Source organism: Amborella trichopoda, chromosome 4, assembly GCF_054954075.1.
Source record: "Amborella trichopoda isolate Santa Cruz 75 chromosome 4, AtrichopodaSantaCruz75HAP2 v2.0, whole genome shotgun sequence".
Classification (NCBI taxonomy): domain Eukaryota; kingdom Viridiplantae; phylum Streptophyta; class Magnoliopsida; order Amborellales; family Amborellaceae; genus Amborella; species Amborella trichopoda.
The window spans coordinates 39,206,069-39,221,914 of NC_142339.1; the positions used below are offsets into that span (position 1 = coordinate 39,206,069).

The following is a 15,846-nucleotide window of genomic DNA, read 5'->3' on the forward strand; positions in this document are numbered from 1 at the left end:
TATATAGTCAATTGTCAATGACGTATCTGCACGTATCCATGATGTCCAAGTGTCGATACATGTGACGGACAACCTAAAACAAATTTCAAAGTGTAGATGGATCTCCGTGTCATATTCCTTTTTAAAAATCGTACCCACACGAAAAAAATTCAACGAGGATCCCTAATCCGGCCGTTCGAAAAAGTGGGAGCTTCCCAGTAAGACCCAGCAAACAAAGCCAAAGACCGCGACGCGATCAGTTCTGTGGGCAGGTGAGCGCCGACCCAGCCCCCTCAAAACCACTCTCCCTCGCCTTGCCTGCCCTATCCACCTCCCATCACCACCCCGCTTCTTTATCAACCACAAATGGCCACGCCCTCCGACTCCCAAAAGCTCCCTGTAAAACGCAAACTTGAACCCCTCGACCCACCGCAACAGCAACCGTCGCCCTCTGCCACCAAGTCTTTCCAGCGCCTATGGTGCCCCCAAGACGAGATCCGCTTCCTCCAACTCCTCCTCCGCTGCACCTCCCAGGGCATGCACTTTCCCCGCGACATGCCCCTCTTCTACCACCGCGTCTCCCATTCCCTAACCCAGTCCTACACCAAACCCCAATTATCCGAGAAGCTTAGGCGCCTCAAAAAAAAATTCAGAAGGACTTCCTCTCGAATTGCTCGTGATAATGCCGCTGTGGCTGCCATGACCCCTCATGAGCGCCGGCTTTTCGGGATGTCGAAGAGGCTCTGGTCGGGGGACCAGCCGACAGTCATGGGGCCAGCAGCCGGGGTGTGGAGGGCGGTGGCGGAGGCGTTTGAGGAGGGTGTGGAGGAGGCACGGGCATCAATTCAGAGTAGATACTGTGGTGTTGTTTACCCTAGGGCATCATTCGGCCCGCTGGGATGGATGGAGTTCACGGATGCGGCGGCAGAGTTGCAGAGGAGGTGGGGGGAGCAGAGGGTAGCAGAGATGGAGGTCTTCTCGCAGAGGTTGAAGCTTGTCTTGGAGAGGGTGGGTTCTGAGCTCAATGAGGCCGAGCTGATCTAGGCACTCGATACAGTTGTGACTCTTTATTTATATATATTTTGAGTCTTTTTGGATCCAGGGGTGATTGAAGATCAGTCAATTCCGTGAGCTGAATCTGATTTACCCATCAATTTGGTTAGATGGCTAATTTATCTTCTCTCGATTCTTCTTCATCGGTTTCTCGTGTTTTGGTATCATTGACTTCCTATAAGCAGATATGCTGTAGCATTTTGTTCAGGAAATATTGGGAATGTCATTCTTTGCCTGTTGATAAGAGTCTATGGTCTGTGTAAATTGCCACAGTTCAGTTCCTGGTTTTAGTTTATGTCCTTGATCAGTAACTTATGTAAATGCGAGTTAGATATGTTCTTTTTGTTCTTTCTTTCATGTGTAAGTTGGTGGTTATGCGGCTTAGTAGTCTTTTTAATGAAGAACGACTGTGACTTTTCTGGTTTAATTGCTTCTTTTCCCCATTTCTCACGAGTATTCAGCCTGTGAACATGTATCTGGCAGCATTAATTCATGTATTTCTTACGATACATACATATAAATGACGATCACGCATATAAATGCCACAATCGGAGGGAATCATTTTTGCCATGTTTACTGTGTACTTTACTCTTCATTCAAGTACTTAGTGCAACTTATGCAATTTCGTCAATAGGTGATAATATTAGATCCTGAAATCCTCTGGAACTCAGTCCATTCTTTGAGGGTGTTCATTCTGTCAGAGAAATCAACTTGCAAACTATACATTGCAGTCCATGTATGTGTGTAGCTGGCTGATGAGAGGATTAGGTTGAGCATGCATTATCACATATCTTACATATTATCTCTTCTTGAAATTGTTTATGTGGGTCGGTCCCTGACCATTTTTCTCCTTAACTAGCATGCCCATACAGGTTATGTTTAGCATCTAAGCAATTTAGTTATTTGACTTGCTTTTGTTACATATCGTCTTGAAGGGGGGATTCATTTTTGCAATGAATGCCCTTAACAAGATAGGCTGTCATATCTACCACTTGGGCTGTAAATAGACAGCTTGTATCATTGTATGGCCTTTTTGTTAGAGACTCCGAACAAATCTTTCACATGCGTGATGTGGCTAATGGAGGGGTAGATTAGCTTGCTACCTATGGTCTGTCTTGCTCACCATTGTTCACACACACTGTTAAATGTGATCTAACTAGTGTAGGCTGGTCACTGAAGCTCAAGGTATAAGAATTTGCTGCTTAATGTGTGTGGCCTTTATGTTAGAAACTCGGAACAAATCTTTTGCATGCATGCTGTGGCTAATGAAGGTGTGGATAAGCTTGATACCTATGGTCTATCTTGCTCACCATTGTTTACACACACTATTGAATGTGATCTAACTAGTGTAGCCTGGTCACTGAAGCTGAAGGTATAAGAATTTGCTTATTATTTTGTGTCTCGCTCATCATTATGTACACGCATTAGACAACCTGATCTATAACCCATGTAAGTTGGTTATAAAAGCTTCTTGCTTTTTTGCATTGTGCTTGTTTCTTTTTGAGAAATGAAGATTGATGTCATATTTGAATCGGGATTATTGGAGACGTGAAATTGGATTCATTCAATTTGAGATAATGGGATAACCTAATGGCATAACCTATTTTTCAGTTATTGATGCAGCAATAAAGAACAGAAAGAAAGTAGCAACTAGTGAGGCATTGCAAATGTAAAATGTGAGATTTCAGTGTGTTGTAGCATTCATATTTGCATATATACGTTACTAAAATAAATAGAAATGCTTAAATATACATAAAAAACAAATATATGCATGTGCATTTGGAGCACATGTATATTCATATATTGTTGTAAAGGTGCGTCAAACCCTGGGCACCCAAAAAACACCCCGCATGGGTGCCATCTGGCAGTTGTTCAACATTGACCCCTCCGGAACATGTGCCTATTCTGTTAGACACTGAGCTAGCTGGCAGTGTCCTACATCCCTCTCAAGCCGAAAATGATGTGGCTCAATAATACACATCTGTGCGCCCTATGATCCCCACCTGGTGTTCCTCTTATGCAGCTGATTCTTCGGCGGATTTTATGTTGGGGAAAAGGTTGCAAATGCTCAAGGGAGTTGTAACCAACTGCGGATCATCAGGGTTAGGAAAAAGAGTTCCTCAGGGATATAAGCGAATTGGGCTTACATGAGTGGAGAGGCCTAACCCGGCAGCGAGGAGAGCTGAGGTAGGGCAGAATTTCAGGCCATCCTAACACAGGAAGAAATATATTGGTGTTAGGTCCGGAGCCCATGGGAACATGTCATTCTTCTATCAAATTGCCAATAGCTACTGGAGAACTAAAACCATCCTTCATGTGAAAAATAGAAATATAACCTTCGACCACAAGATGTGTGTCAGGCCATGTCTTGATATACTTGCAAAAACCTCCTTTCAGCTCCTAATTAGGCTAGGCCTTGTATGGCCTAGTGTAGCCAATCCTCCACTCCCTTCTCTGCCTAGTGAAAAGGTTATGTGATTAGAAAGACCCTTCGTAGAAGAAGAGATTTATAACACGGTAGTAAATCTTTATCAAGATAAAGCTTTAGGACCGGATGGATTTTGAATTCCCTTTTTCTCTATTTTCTGGGACATCTTCACCCCATAATATTACCTCTTCTATGATTTCTTTAATCAATGGTATTTTAAACAGAGGGCTTACCTCTACTTTCAAAGCCTTGCTCCCCCAGCTAAGGGGGGCTGAGGACCCTATTCCTACTCAATAGTTTCCACAAGATTTTGGCAAAACTCTTAGCCTCGCCCTACCTCTACTTTCAAAGCCTTGTTCCCCCAGCTAGTGGGGGACTGAGGACCCTATGCCTACTCAATAGTTTCTACAAGATTTTGGCAAAGCTCCTAGCCTCGCGATTACATCATGTGCTTATTTTGTTCGACTCTCCTTCACAAAGGGCTTGTATCAAGGATAGACAGATCTTGATAGTGCACTTACCACCCACGATTGCATTCATGCTAGGCACCTCTCCAAAATCATAGTCTTGGGCCTTAAGGTAAATATAGAGAATGATTACGATCACACAGACTGAACCATTCTTGACCAAGTGCTTCTCTGAATGGACTTCGGAGAGAGAGGGATTTTTCAGATAAGGGGTTTGCTCACCTCACCCTAGTTTGGGTTAACAGTTCCTCGAGAGGCTATCTCCCAGCAAAGAGAGGCCTCCACCAAGGTTATCCACTATTTACTATCAACAGTTCCTTGATAGCGCACTTACCACCCATGATTGCATTCATGCTAGGCACCTCTCCAAAATCATAGTCTTGGGCCTTAAGGTAAATATAGAGAAGGATTATGATCACACAGACTGAACCATTCTTGACCAAGTGCTTCTCTGAATGGACTTTGGAGAGAGAGGGATTTTTCAGATAAGGGGTTTGCTCACCTCACCCTGGTTTGGGTTAACAGTTCCTCGAGAGGCTATCTCCCAGCAAAGAGAGGCCTCCACCAAGGTTATCCACTATTTACTCTCCCTGTTTACCACATTTATGAGTTGTTCATTGGCTCCATTTCATGGCTCTTCGATCATGATCTGCTGGAGGAATTAAATCCTCTAGGTGCGGCCTGGTCATTTTTCACTTGCAGTACACAAATGACATCCTAGTCTTTTGCAATGTGACCCTGCAACAAGTGGAAACCTTTGGCTATTCCTAAGGTGCCTTGAATTCTCAACTGCCTTCAATGTGAATATGGCCAAAACGAAAATGTTTGGGGTCTTGTCTTACCTGATGTGGCCTTTGTGCTAGCAAAAATATTGGGATGATCCATGGACTCCCTCTTAAACAAGTACTGTCCTTCCTGTGTTTGCTAGACCTTGCTTTTGGGACTACATAGGGCCCTGTTTGGATCCCAGGGAAAATTTGTTTGGAAAAGACTATTTCCTGTGAAATACATTTCTTGCAAAAAATATTTCCTGACAAATGGGTTAAAACATCTTGATGCACCCTGGAAGATAGATTTCTACCATGAAAAGGGGTTAAATGCAATGAATCTCTAGAGAGGAAAACATGGTAGAGATAGAGAGAGAAGGTTATGGCTAGAGCAAGATAGAAGTAGAAAAAAATTTCTCTGAATGGGGGGATACAGAGAGAGAAGAGAAACAAAAGTACAAGGATTTTAGAGAGAGATGGATTGGGAGAGTTGTATTATTAGCAAGGAGAAAGAGAGAGAGGGTGAGGGAGAGAGATGGGAGGAGATTGCCCTTTTTTGTCCAGGTCCCAACTATCTCTACGCTTGTTTTATTTTAGTTTACTTTTTTTTGGGACTCTGTAAGGAAATTTGACTAGGAAAATAACTTTTTAGCTTGTGGATAGAAAAACTATGTCTCTATTTTGGGCTCAAAACAGAGAAGAAGATTTCTGGCAGAAAAATTTGCCCCAAATTTTGGATCCAAATGGTGGAAGTTGTCATTCTCCCTACAAAGTGAAACAGCCCCTTAGTCCAGTGGGACACTATTTTTTGTTCAAAGGGATGTGGTCTGGGTAAGGATAATCAGGGAGTGTAACTTAGTGTTACTCCGGTTTTGTGCCTCATGAGCGAAGAGGACCACTTGGGGCAGGAAGTCATTCGACACAAGTATGGAATAAACAGCTCAGGATGGATTTCCTGGGGAGCAATGCTATTGCATCTATTGCCTGGAAGGTTATAGTCCAATCTACCCTAACATCAATGTCAACATTTGGTTTGGGATCAAAACAGGACAATAAGCTAGGTTGTGGAAATTTGGATTGGTATTTCACTTTGGCTTTATTTTATCCAATGCTATATATGTTGCTAGTTATAAAGACGCTTCAGTAGCAGATTCTTTCGACGTCATTGGCTGATAGGTGGCCTGATTCCCCACACTCAGGTGGAACCTGCCATACAAGTGCTACCTGCTACCAATATTTACCAAGCTCGAGCATTATAAAAGCCTCAGTCTTTTTCTGGGCTTGATGTGTGAAAGAATCTACGGCCTAATCAGTTGGGGGTTTTGCTCCTCTCCTGGAAAGCCATTATTAATTCCAAGTCGATGATTACCTCGAGAAGTAACCTCTGGCCCCCACTGAGTGAATCTATTGAACTTGGCTTATTCTCTTGGCATCCCTGGCCCAATAGGCGTTAGGGGCCTGTTTCGGCACAGCTCATCTCAGCTACTGCAGTCGTTTCCAAGTGCCATTGGGAGTGCATGCGCAATGATGGCTAGGGCCTTGGTCTTGTTGCAAGGGCTGAAACTTACTTGGCATCAGCTGGGACCAAAATCTTCTTATGGAAGGTGATTCTTAAGAACATATTTAAGTTGGGCCTTCAAATTGGCCCAATGTCCTTGGAGACTTGAGCCCACACATTTAGAGAAAATTTGAATGCCATGGCCGACGCACTTGCTAAAGAAGGAGCAGGGTCTTAAACAATGGCTATGACCAACACCATGAGCACAATGTTGAGTGTTCCTTCTTTTGTAAGGACAATGCTTCATTTTCATTTTAAAAAATCAGATACAGCAAGACATGGCTGTATGTATAGTATGTTATCCAAATAATAGGTTATAAAATATAATTTAGATAATTGCTACGATACATTCTGTTGTTTGTAGTAGTAGTGCTTACTCTTTACTATAGAAAAGTACTGAGTTCATATTCCATGAGTTAAGTTTTGTATCATGAGTTCATCATCATTGTCAAAGCTTTTTCCCAACTAATTGGGGTCGGCTATGCAAATCCTGGTTCACCATTCTACTCTGTTAAGGGCCATACCCTCAATGAGGTCATAAGTTCTCATATTTTTTCTCACTACTTCCAACCATGGCCTTTCGAGCCTACCCCTTACCCTTTTTTAGTGTTCCAATTGAACTAACTCACACGTCCTAACAGGTGTTGTATTAGATCTGTATCACATATGGCCAGCCCACCTAAGTCTACTTTCTCTTATCTTATCACCTATTGGTGGCAAACCTAAATTCTTTTGAATATATTCGTTTCGAATTTTATTCTTTCTTGTCTTGCCACTCATTCATATCAACATCCTTATCTCAGCTACACTCATTCTATGGGTGTTGTTTCTTGACCGCCTAACATTCCATCTGAAATAAAGCGAAACTGGTCTCACAATTGTCTTATAGAACTGGTCCTTCAGATTCATTGGTATATGCGGTGATGACATATAGCTCCGGTTGCACATCTTCACTTTGCCCATCCAGCTCTAATTCTATGTGCAACATCTTCCTTAATCTCTCTATTTTCATGGATTATCGATCAAAGTCCTAAGATATCGAAAGTGCGCTCTTTTTGGTATTTCTTGGCCGTCAATCGTAACTACTTCATTGTCTCTACTCCGTTTATTACTAAACTTGCATTCTATTTACTCTGTCTTAGTCTAGCTAATTTTAAAACCTTCAGATTCTAGGGCATCCCTCCAAAGTTCTTACTTTGTATTGACGCCGTTTGGGTCTCATCGATCAAAATTATGTCATCTGTGAACAACCCATGTTATATATTAAGTTTTGTGTCATGAGTTAATTTTTGTATTATGTTATACATTAAACAACACATTTCAATACTGTATAAATGAAAGATATGCAGGTTTTGTTCATATTAATGTGACTTCCATGGTGGTTGAACATGGTGTTTGACTTTAGAACATCTATTTATGAGGTTTTGAGTTTGAAATTGGGGGATGGGGTTTACTATATGCCAGGCTTTTAATATATGGTTGCATGCTCTATTAGCTTTACTTATATAAAAATTACCATCAGTGACTCATGGCCCATATGGTAGACCGCATGTCAATGTATTACTGCAGTTTTTGGTTCAAATTCAAGGGGGATGCAAACTGGCACTGGCAGTTTTTTTTTGAATATGAGAAAAGGATATGGTGCGTCTTCAAAGACGATAATTTCGTTAGAAGTGTCAACACTTACTGAAGATGCCACAAATCACCCGATACCTGTGGTCCAAGTACTAGGGATTTCTCTTAGGTGTTGACACATGACACAATGGGATCTGTGGTGTCTCAGTGACACTGACAGAGGGTGCTACCACTGATAACTCTTATATGCTTAATATCTTATATACTTGATACAATCAACTGCATCTAAAGGAGATATTGTTATGTAAACCCATGTCGTGTGTAATCCTTTTATGCATACATGCCTATTTAGTGTGGAGACGGTCAAGCAGATATTGCATAGAGATGACTACTTGTATAGACAACAGTAAAAAAAGCAAAATGTCTCTAACCCTTGCTATCATTCTTTCTATCCCCTTTGTGTGTGTTCTCTGTATGTCTGCTGGTGTGTGTGGGTGTCTAGATTTCTGTGTCTATGTTCACAAAAATGCTCTTAGGGGTTTTCTGTTATATGTGCAATTGACGTAAGCAATGGTATATGACTTTGATCCTTTATTGTAATGCTTGTTGATGACATCTCCATGGTTCCGAGAATGGTTATTTCCTGGAACTACGTATCATTATTAACTTATGTTTATAAGAAAAATCCAGTATCTAGCTGTCTTTCAGCACTGAAAGGGGTGAAATTGATCTGTTCATCACTGCAAACTCTTAAAACATCCCTGCATCATTTGTCTTTCCAAAATATATTATTGTTGCCATTATTTTTTTGTTTTTTCCTGGTTAGATTGTTTTGAGGAACAATCATCAACACGATTCTAGCAATTCAGTGCTGGAAATCTTGTAAACCTAGATTCTTTTGCTGTGATACTGCAACTAAAGGGATGACTGTCATTCTCTAAAAGTGTATTGCAAAGTAGCAGTGGAATTGCTACCGTTCGAGATATTTGAGTTCTGTATTCAAATATTTCATTTTCTATGAGTTAAGACATAGAAAAGCTTTAGAAATGGATGAACATCAGTCCTTTGTGCAGTTTTGTACATGTGCACTCATGATGTCCTATTCAAAGGCTCAGGCTGCATAAATCCGGAGCTCTTTAGTCTTTAAATCTAGATTATATCCACAGTGAAGATGAACCTTTGCCGTACCCCTCTTTATGTCTCTACCATGGTCACTTTGCCCTTCTTTAAAGGGTGTGGTTTGTATAATGCCGAGGCTCTAAACAATCACATTATGCGTGCCTTCAAATAGTGTTGAGAAATGTGGTTCAATACTGAAAATCTTTGTGATAGCTTTAAAATATATTTTCATCTTTAATTATAAAATTTAAAGCTTCAAAAATAGTATAGATCGACCAGATCTTTGAAAACTTGAACTTGATGGTCAAAAAATGTGTTACAAGATGCACTATTTGCAAAACTTGAAATCCATTTTTTTATCATGTCCATACATCTTGATGCCGAGATGATCATTTTGAGGATATTTGGACATCATAACAACTTCTTCTAGTAAAATTTGCGATGGAGCTCTAATTTGATTGTTTAGAGCCTCAACACTATATAAACTTTTTCATTCTTTTAATCAAGTTTGAACATCAAACTTCTCCGCTATTTGTTTCCTATTCATGATTTTGATTGTACTCTCATATATCATCCAATTAACCATTTCAAATAGTTTTTATAGAAACTCGGCTCGGGCAATGTGCTTGCGCCATCCCCGAGTAGCCCACTCTTGAAAAAAAAAAGGCAAAAAAAGAAAGGAGGGTTTTAACCAAGAGTGGAAGAGGGCTTTGGGCATGCGGCAGAGGGGGAGAGAGAGGGCTTTTGGCTACATCTCTCTTTCTCAACACATGCATATATACTCTCTCTCGATCTCTCTGCTTTGGAGGAGAGAGAAATGGAAACAAGGATGATTCTCCACCCCATTTTAGAGAAAGGTGAAAAAATGGCTTGATTTCTGCCTTTTTAGATAAAGAGGAAAAAGGGGGCAGACTTTTACTTCCCATTGAGAGAGAGAGAGATGAGATAGGGAAATTAAAAAGAGGGAGAAAATCTAACCCCCATAGTAAGATATAGAGAGCCATCCCCTTCGTGTGTGTTTTATGTGTGCGAAAGAGAGAGAAAATAAGTGGGGCAGTGCCCCCCTTTTTACTATATTCAAAGTACTTTAGCAAGTGCTATTCATACTTAACTGAGTACTATAGAACTCGGGCTATTAACTCATCCGAGTTTTACGGTTCTTAGGTTATTTAACTTCCCAAAGTTTTACAGTAGTTGCGCTGTTGACCCCCTCAAGTTCTACAGATTTGAACGAATACTACTCACATTGCCTATATACCCCCATAAATTATGGAACCACGAATCTTTCTCAAGGTTAGATGTATTTCGCTATATTTCCACTCATTGACCCACTTGGAGCAAGAAGAGTTCTCAAAGCTAGATGTATTTTGCTATATTTCTATGCATAGACTGATTTGAGGATATGAAGAAAAAAAGAAAAAAAGATTTCAAGTCCTAAAATAGTGAATCTCTTAACAAATTATCTGAATGTCTATTTTAAAGATTTTCAAATAACTTTTCCAACATTGAAAGTACATCTCAAAGCAAATTTTAGAGGTTTGCCTTATGCAAACCTCATCCTAAATGTATTGGACTAACATGTCGGTTACAAGCTCATTCATATTATTGGAATTGGGGGACCATGAAAAGCTAGAAGATCTCTATAGTTGGCAGTGGTGTCCGTAAATGCATATATTAGGTATCAAGATCTTGAAATGTTAGAGATCTCGATCCCAACTTTTTGGGGATCCCAAGCAAGCTTTTGGTGATCTTGCTCCCAACTGTAAATGATACATATAGCCTATGACTATATATAAGGAACCTCTTTAATTGTTGCTAACAAGCAATACAATTGCAACTATATTAAAAGTATAATTGCATTTCAAGCTGGCCTACACATAAAGAAAATTATTCGTTTAGTGGTTAGCTTGGTCTTTAAGGTGGAGATCAGGATCCAACTGAGATCCCAAATTTAAAAAATCGAAATACCTCGAAAATCCCTTTTTGGAGTCTTGAAGCTAGATTCTATAAAGGGATCATCATCTAGGTTGAAAGATACTAGCAACTATAAAGTCCTGCTAACAGAGAAACGGCATTAAGTCCTTGTAGAAATGCATCTTTTAATAAGGGTGACTCATGGGTCTCAAAGACAATGTCAATTACCTAATTTTTATGGTACATAGCATGGGAAGCATGGATCTCATTTCCTGTATAGGAACTAGGCGGCAGGAAGAAGGGGTATATCTCAAACCGCACACAACAACTGCTATAGAGCACCCAACACCCCTTCTTGCCATCGCAGTAGCTGCCGCTGCCGTTCGAAATAGCAATGGACAAACACTGTGCACAACGGAGCTCAGGCAAGTCTTTGGTGCACTGTACCAACCCATAGATGGTCACAAATGGTGAGAACTTGGTCTTTCCACTCCCAAAGCCCTCGTTACCAGGCTCCACTGCCTCTGCCCTGACCTGGTCCATCAAATCTCCGAGTTCCTTCGCAAACCTCTCAGGTTCAGTTACATTCTCTACATTCCAATAGAAGATACCATACCCGGTATCCAGTTCTCCGATAAAATCATCAGTGTCATAACGAAGGAAACAATTGTCAAACCATATTCTTGTGTCAGCTTCGTTGGGGCAGAGCTGGCAGATCTGTTTTGCCGAGTCACTCATGCAAAATGAACAATCTTTGGGACGTCACCTCTGCACTATAGGAACCCATACACTGTCTCTTTTTCTTGGCCTTTTGAGGCTGTAGCAAAGCCATTAGATGGGGTTCAGTTTCGAGTTCGGATAGGACTAAGCCAATGTTGGCCATTGTGGGTTTGTCTGAGATTTTCTTGTTGGAATTGCAAAATTCTCCTAAATGATCGGATCCAAGAGAGCGTTGCAGGAGAGTCTGGATGAGGAGAGTGGAGAGAAGAAGTTTGGCCATTTTTGAAGGGAATGTGATTTGTTCTTGATTTGAAACTGTTATTCATAATATGAGCTTTTGGTTCGTGTAGGGGATATTTCGGATGAATGGTGGGCACCTAACTGCAGCCATTATTGACTTGATGATTTTGGTGGACTTATACTGGTGCAAACGACGAAAGAAGACTTTGCATTTTGGCCCCTACAATTTCTGATTATATCTAATTTTTGGAAAAGTCTGCGCATGAAAAATCAACTCGGCCAAGGTACTTGTAACTGGACCGATTCTGAGTGGACTTATCCAAAATAGGTACATTGTAAACAACTGTAAAAAAAAGTTTAACAACGGGTAAAATAATCTTTAAAAAATATTAAAAAATCCGAAAAAGTACAAATGATTGATAGAATTATTAGGAGACAAAATAATATTTTTTTAAAAAAAGCCCCTAAAAGATGGATTACTGAATGCTCTTTAGGGGTTTTCTGTTATATGTGCAATTGACTTAAGAAATGGTATGACTTTGTTCCTCTATTGTAATGCTTGCTGATGACATAACCATAGTTCTAAAAGTCTTTTAGCACAGAATAAGGTGGCAAATTGATCTGTTACATCAGTGCAAACTCTTAAAACATCCCTGCATCATTTGTCTTTCCAAAATATATTCATTGTTCTTATTTTTGAGTTTTTTTTCTTGGTTAGGTTTTTTTATGAGGAATAATCATCAACACAATTCTAGGAATTTTCAGTGCTGGAAATCGTGTAAACCTAGATTCTTTTGTTGTGATACTGCAACTAAAGAGAAGATAAGTGTCATTCTCAAAAATTGTATTTCCAAATCAGCAGTGAAATTGTTGCCTTTCTAGAACTTTGAGTTCTTAAATTTGTTGGGTGAGTGGGGCTATTAAAGGCCTTATGAGTGCTCGTAAATGAAATAATATAGTGAAATATGAACTCAGTGGGAGTGTGGTCCCTCGTGGACCATATTAAACAAACGATGTTTGCTAATACTGGGCTGAGCTTGATGAGCTAGGCCAGTTGGTTTGAAAAAACCTATGTTACTTGGACATAGAAAAATATCTGATAAAGGTTTTAATAGTCATCCCTTGACGAGGTCAGAGTATGCTCAGATGAGTGAGTCGAGAGACTGTGTGATCCTTGTGTATGATGGTAGCTTTCAGAGACGGGGCCAAAAGCTCATCCGTGAGCCATCACACGACATGCATAATGATAGTCATTTTGAGAGAGTGAACCAACTTTTAGGGTGAGGCTTATGCATGTGCAAGAGATACCCCTATGCGCTATAGGAGCTATGGTCGCATCAGGTCTAAGTGACTTTGGTACGTCTCTAGGAAAGAACCTAAAATCCATAAACTGGAATTACGACCCCTTGGCTCATTGGCCAAACTTTGGTGACCCACTAATAAGCCCCTGCATGGACCGTGGGTCATGAGAAACACTGGGTCGGTTTGATAAAACAAGTGTGGACCGTAGTCCACAGTGGAAAGTGGAGTGCCCCAACATTTATTTATTTAATTCCTAGACCATATAGATCATTTTCCCATCTAATGAATTTAATTATATTTGTTTTTAATGATATATGTTTTTAGAATTATGAGTTGAATTTATCTAGATTTTTGAATATTTTATTTATTAAATTTGGATTTATAAAAATAGAGATATTAATTTTAAATTGATTTAAATATTCAAATTTGATTTTATGGATTTCTAAAAATCATATAATTATTTTTAATAATTTAATATTGCATGGGAGGTCCAATATATTAATGGACCCACTATTACATGTGGTGCAATGGTGGGCTCATGAAGTACCACCTAGGTGGCACACCCCACCCTAATGAAACTTTCCTTGTGTTAGTTCAAGCTTTGGCTTGAAGAAAAAACTTTGAAGTGTTTTCTAAAGATTTTTCCTTGAGGAAGATTTTTGGAAAGCATTAGAAGGCTTGTGTATAATTTTGGTAAACACTATATTATGAATGTAATTATTTTATTTAATTTCTATTGATGGAAAAAATAGTTTAGGAATGTGGAATAAAGGTTCTAGCATCTTCCATAATGTCGATGACCCATCTATGGAATGAAGGGTTCAAATCTCTCACCCCACAAGTCATCCAAAATCAATGATTCATATTCAATTTCATAAGAAGAGGCAAACCAATGAAAAACCTCTAATCTTTTTCAAATCCTATAAAAAAGTGATTGTTTCTACCCAAAATATCTATACTTTATCTTTCTATTCCTCTCTCTCCCTAAGAAATTTTTTTTTCTCTCTCAAGAAAGCCCAAAGGGGGCACACCCCACTCTCTTATCTTTGAGATCTCTCTCTCTACCACATTATGAAAGAACCTATAGGGTTTAGGCTATTGAGAGTTGTCATCTCTCTCATGGTGTCTCTCATGATCTCTCATCTCTCATTAAGGTTTTTTTTTTTAGATTATATGGTTGTGGTAGAACAAAAGAAGTATTTCTCTCAAACTAGGTTACTAAAGGTATTCACCTTAGGGTTTGATATTTGGGACAAAGGAGTTCATATTTCCATTGGAGGGTTTAGCCTAAACTTGATTTCCCAGTTGAGATTGAAGGTTGATTATTGATCCTGCGCCATCGGATGGTGGTGACTTGGTGTGGGGCGTAATAAGCTCAGTTGAGGTAATCTCCGACACTCTCTTTTTGTTTCTTGTCATATTTAATTATATTATCTTTATATTCCCAAGCATAAGAATTGTGGATAATTTATTTGTTTAAAAAAAATTGGTTTAGTGGCATCAAGGTTTTTAAGATCTTGAGATTTGTTTTATTTTCTTTGAAGTAAGAGTTATTGTAATAAAACTACTTGTAAGTGATCATTTAGCGAACGAAAAGAAAAAGAAAAAAAATGGATGAAAAGAAGAAAAATAAAAAAAAATACCCCCAACAAAATCACATTAGTCATTCTTTATCTACTTCCATGTGTTGTATTCGGATAATTCATTTTCTATAAGCTAAGACAGAAAAGCTTTAGAAGTGGATGAACATCAGTCCTTTTTATCCATGTGTGTAGTCATGGTGTTCTATTCAAGGCTCAGGTTGCAAAGATCCGTAGCTCTCTAGTCTTTAAATCTATCTTGGGATTGCAATCCACCAGTTTAATTCAAACGATTTTATATCCATAGTGAAGTTGTACCTTTGTTGTACCCTTCTTATTTCTCGACCGTTATCATTTGCTGTTTCTTTTAAAGAAATTGTTTCATGCGGGTTGGATCACATTTCTACAATATGCGGTCCAGAGGTATAAAGCATCCACACTAAATATGGATGCCAATAGGTGGTCCATCTAAAAAAATGTGTAATTAACAGTCGAAATGTTTTTTTAATATAATTATTATTTCTAGTTTTCAAATTTTTTTATTTGTTTTTATTTTTTCATATTCACGATCTCCTTGTTAAAGATTACATATTATCTAAAAATTAAGATCAAATTATATTTAAAAAACATATTTATTGGCAAGCCCGCATTTCTCCAATATGCAGCTGGCAGCATAGAAACCGTGTGCTTCTTTTTGAACATCACAGTTTTCCGCTTTTTGTTTCCTGTTGTGATTTGGATTGTACTCTCATATATCATGCGATTAACTATTTCAAAGAGTTTTTAGAAACTCGGCTCATGCAATGTTCCTGGGCCATCCCCAAGTAGTCCACTCTTGAAAAAAAAAAAACAAAGAAGCAAATGACTTTTGTTATCATTTATTGAGCCTAGATCAAGCTTGAGAATGAGATATAAGAAAGCTAAGGACCTTTGTTGTCAAGTAATACACCAACCGTTAAGAATTATTAGAATATTCAAATACCGAAAAGATACTATGAAAAATGGGTATTCTGGGCTATTTCAAAGTAGTGATATGAAGAAGTTAATGATATATTTTTCTATTACATTATTCAGTGATATTGTGTGTCGTTGAGGGTAGGATCTACCTGCAAAATTTCAGTGTGAGATCCCAATGGAATTGACA

General features: G+C 39.1%; 2 protein-coding genes across 2 annotated transcripts; one reads left to right on the forward strand and one right to left on the reverse strand.

The window, feature by feature from the left end:
- The first annotated feature begins 243 nt into the window (after window positions 1–243).
- Window positions 244–1,459, forward strand: LOC18423753 (uncharacterized). The gene has a single exon (XM_006828350.4). The coding sequence runs from the start codon at window positions 346–348 to the stop codon at window positions 1,021–1,023; it is 678 nt and encodes a 225-aa protein (XP_006828413.1). The 5' UTR covers window positions 244–345; the 3' UTR covers window positions 1,024–1,459.
- A 9,305-nt stretch (window positions 1,460–10,764) lies between these two features.
- Window positions 10,765–11,977, reverse strand: LOC18423754 (cysteine-rich repeat secretory protein 55). Its single transcript, XM_020676076.2, is given in 3 exon segments — window positions 10,765–11,618; window positions 11,621–11,704; window positions 11,707–11,977. Coding segments are annotated over 3 exon segments (768 nt in total). The 5' UTR covers window positions 11,861–11,977; the 3' UTR covers window positions 10,765–11,088.
- Between the last annotated feature and the right edge of the window lie 3,869 nt (window positions 11,978–15,846).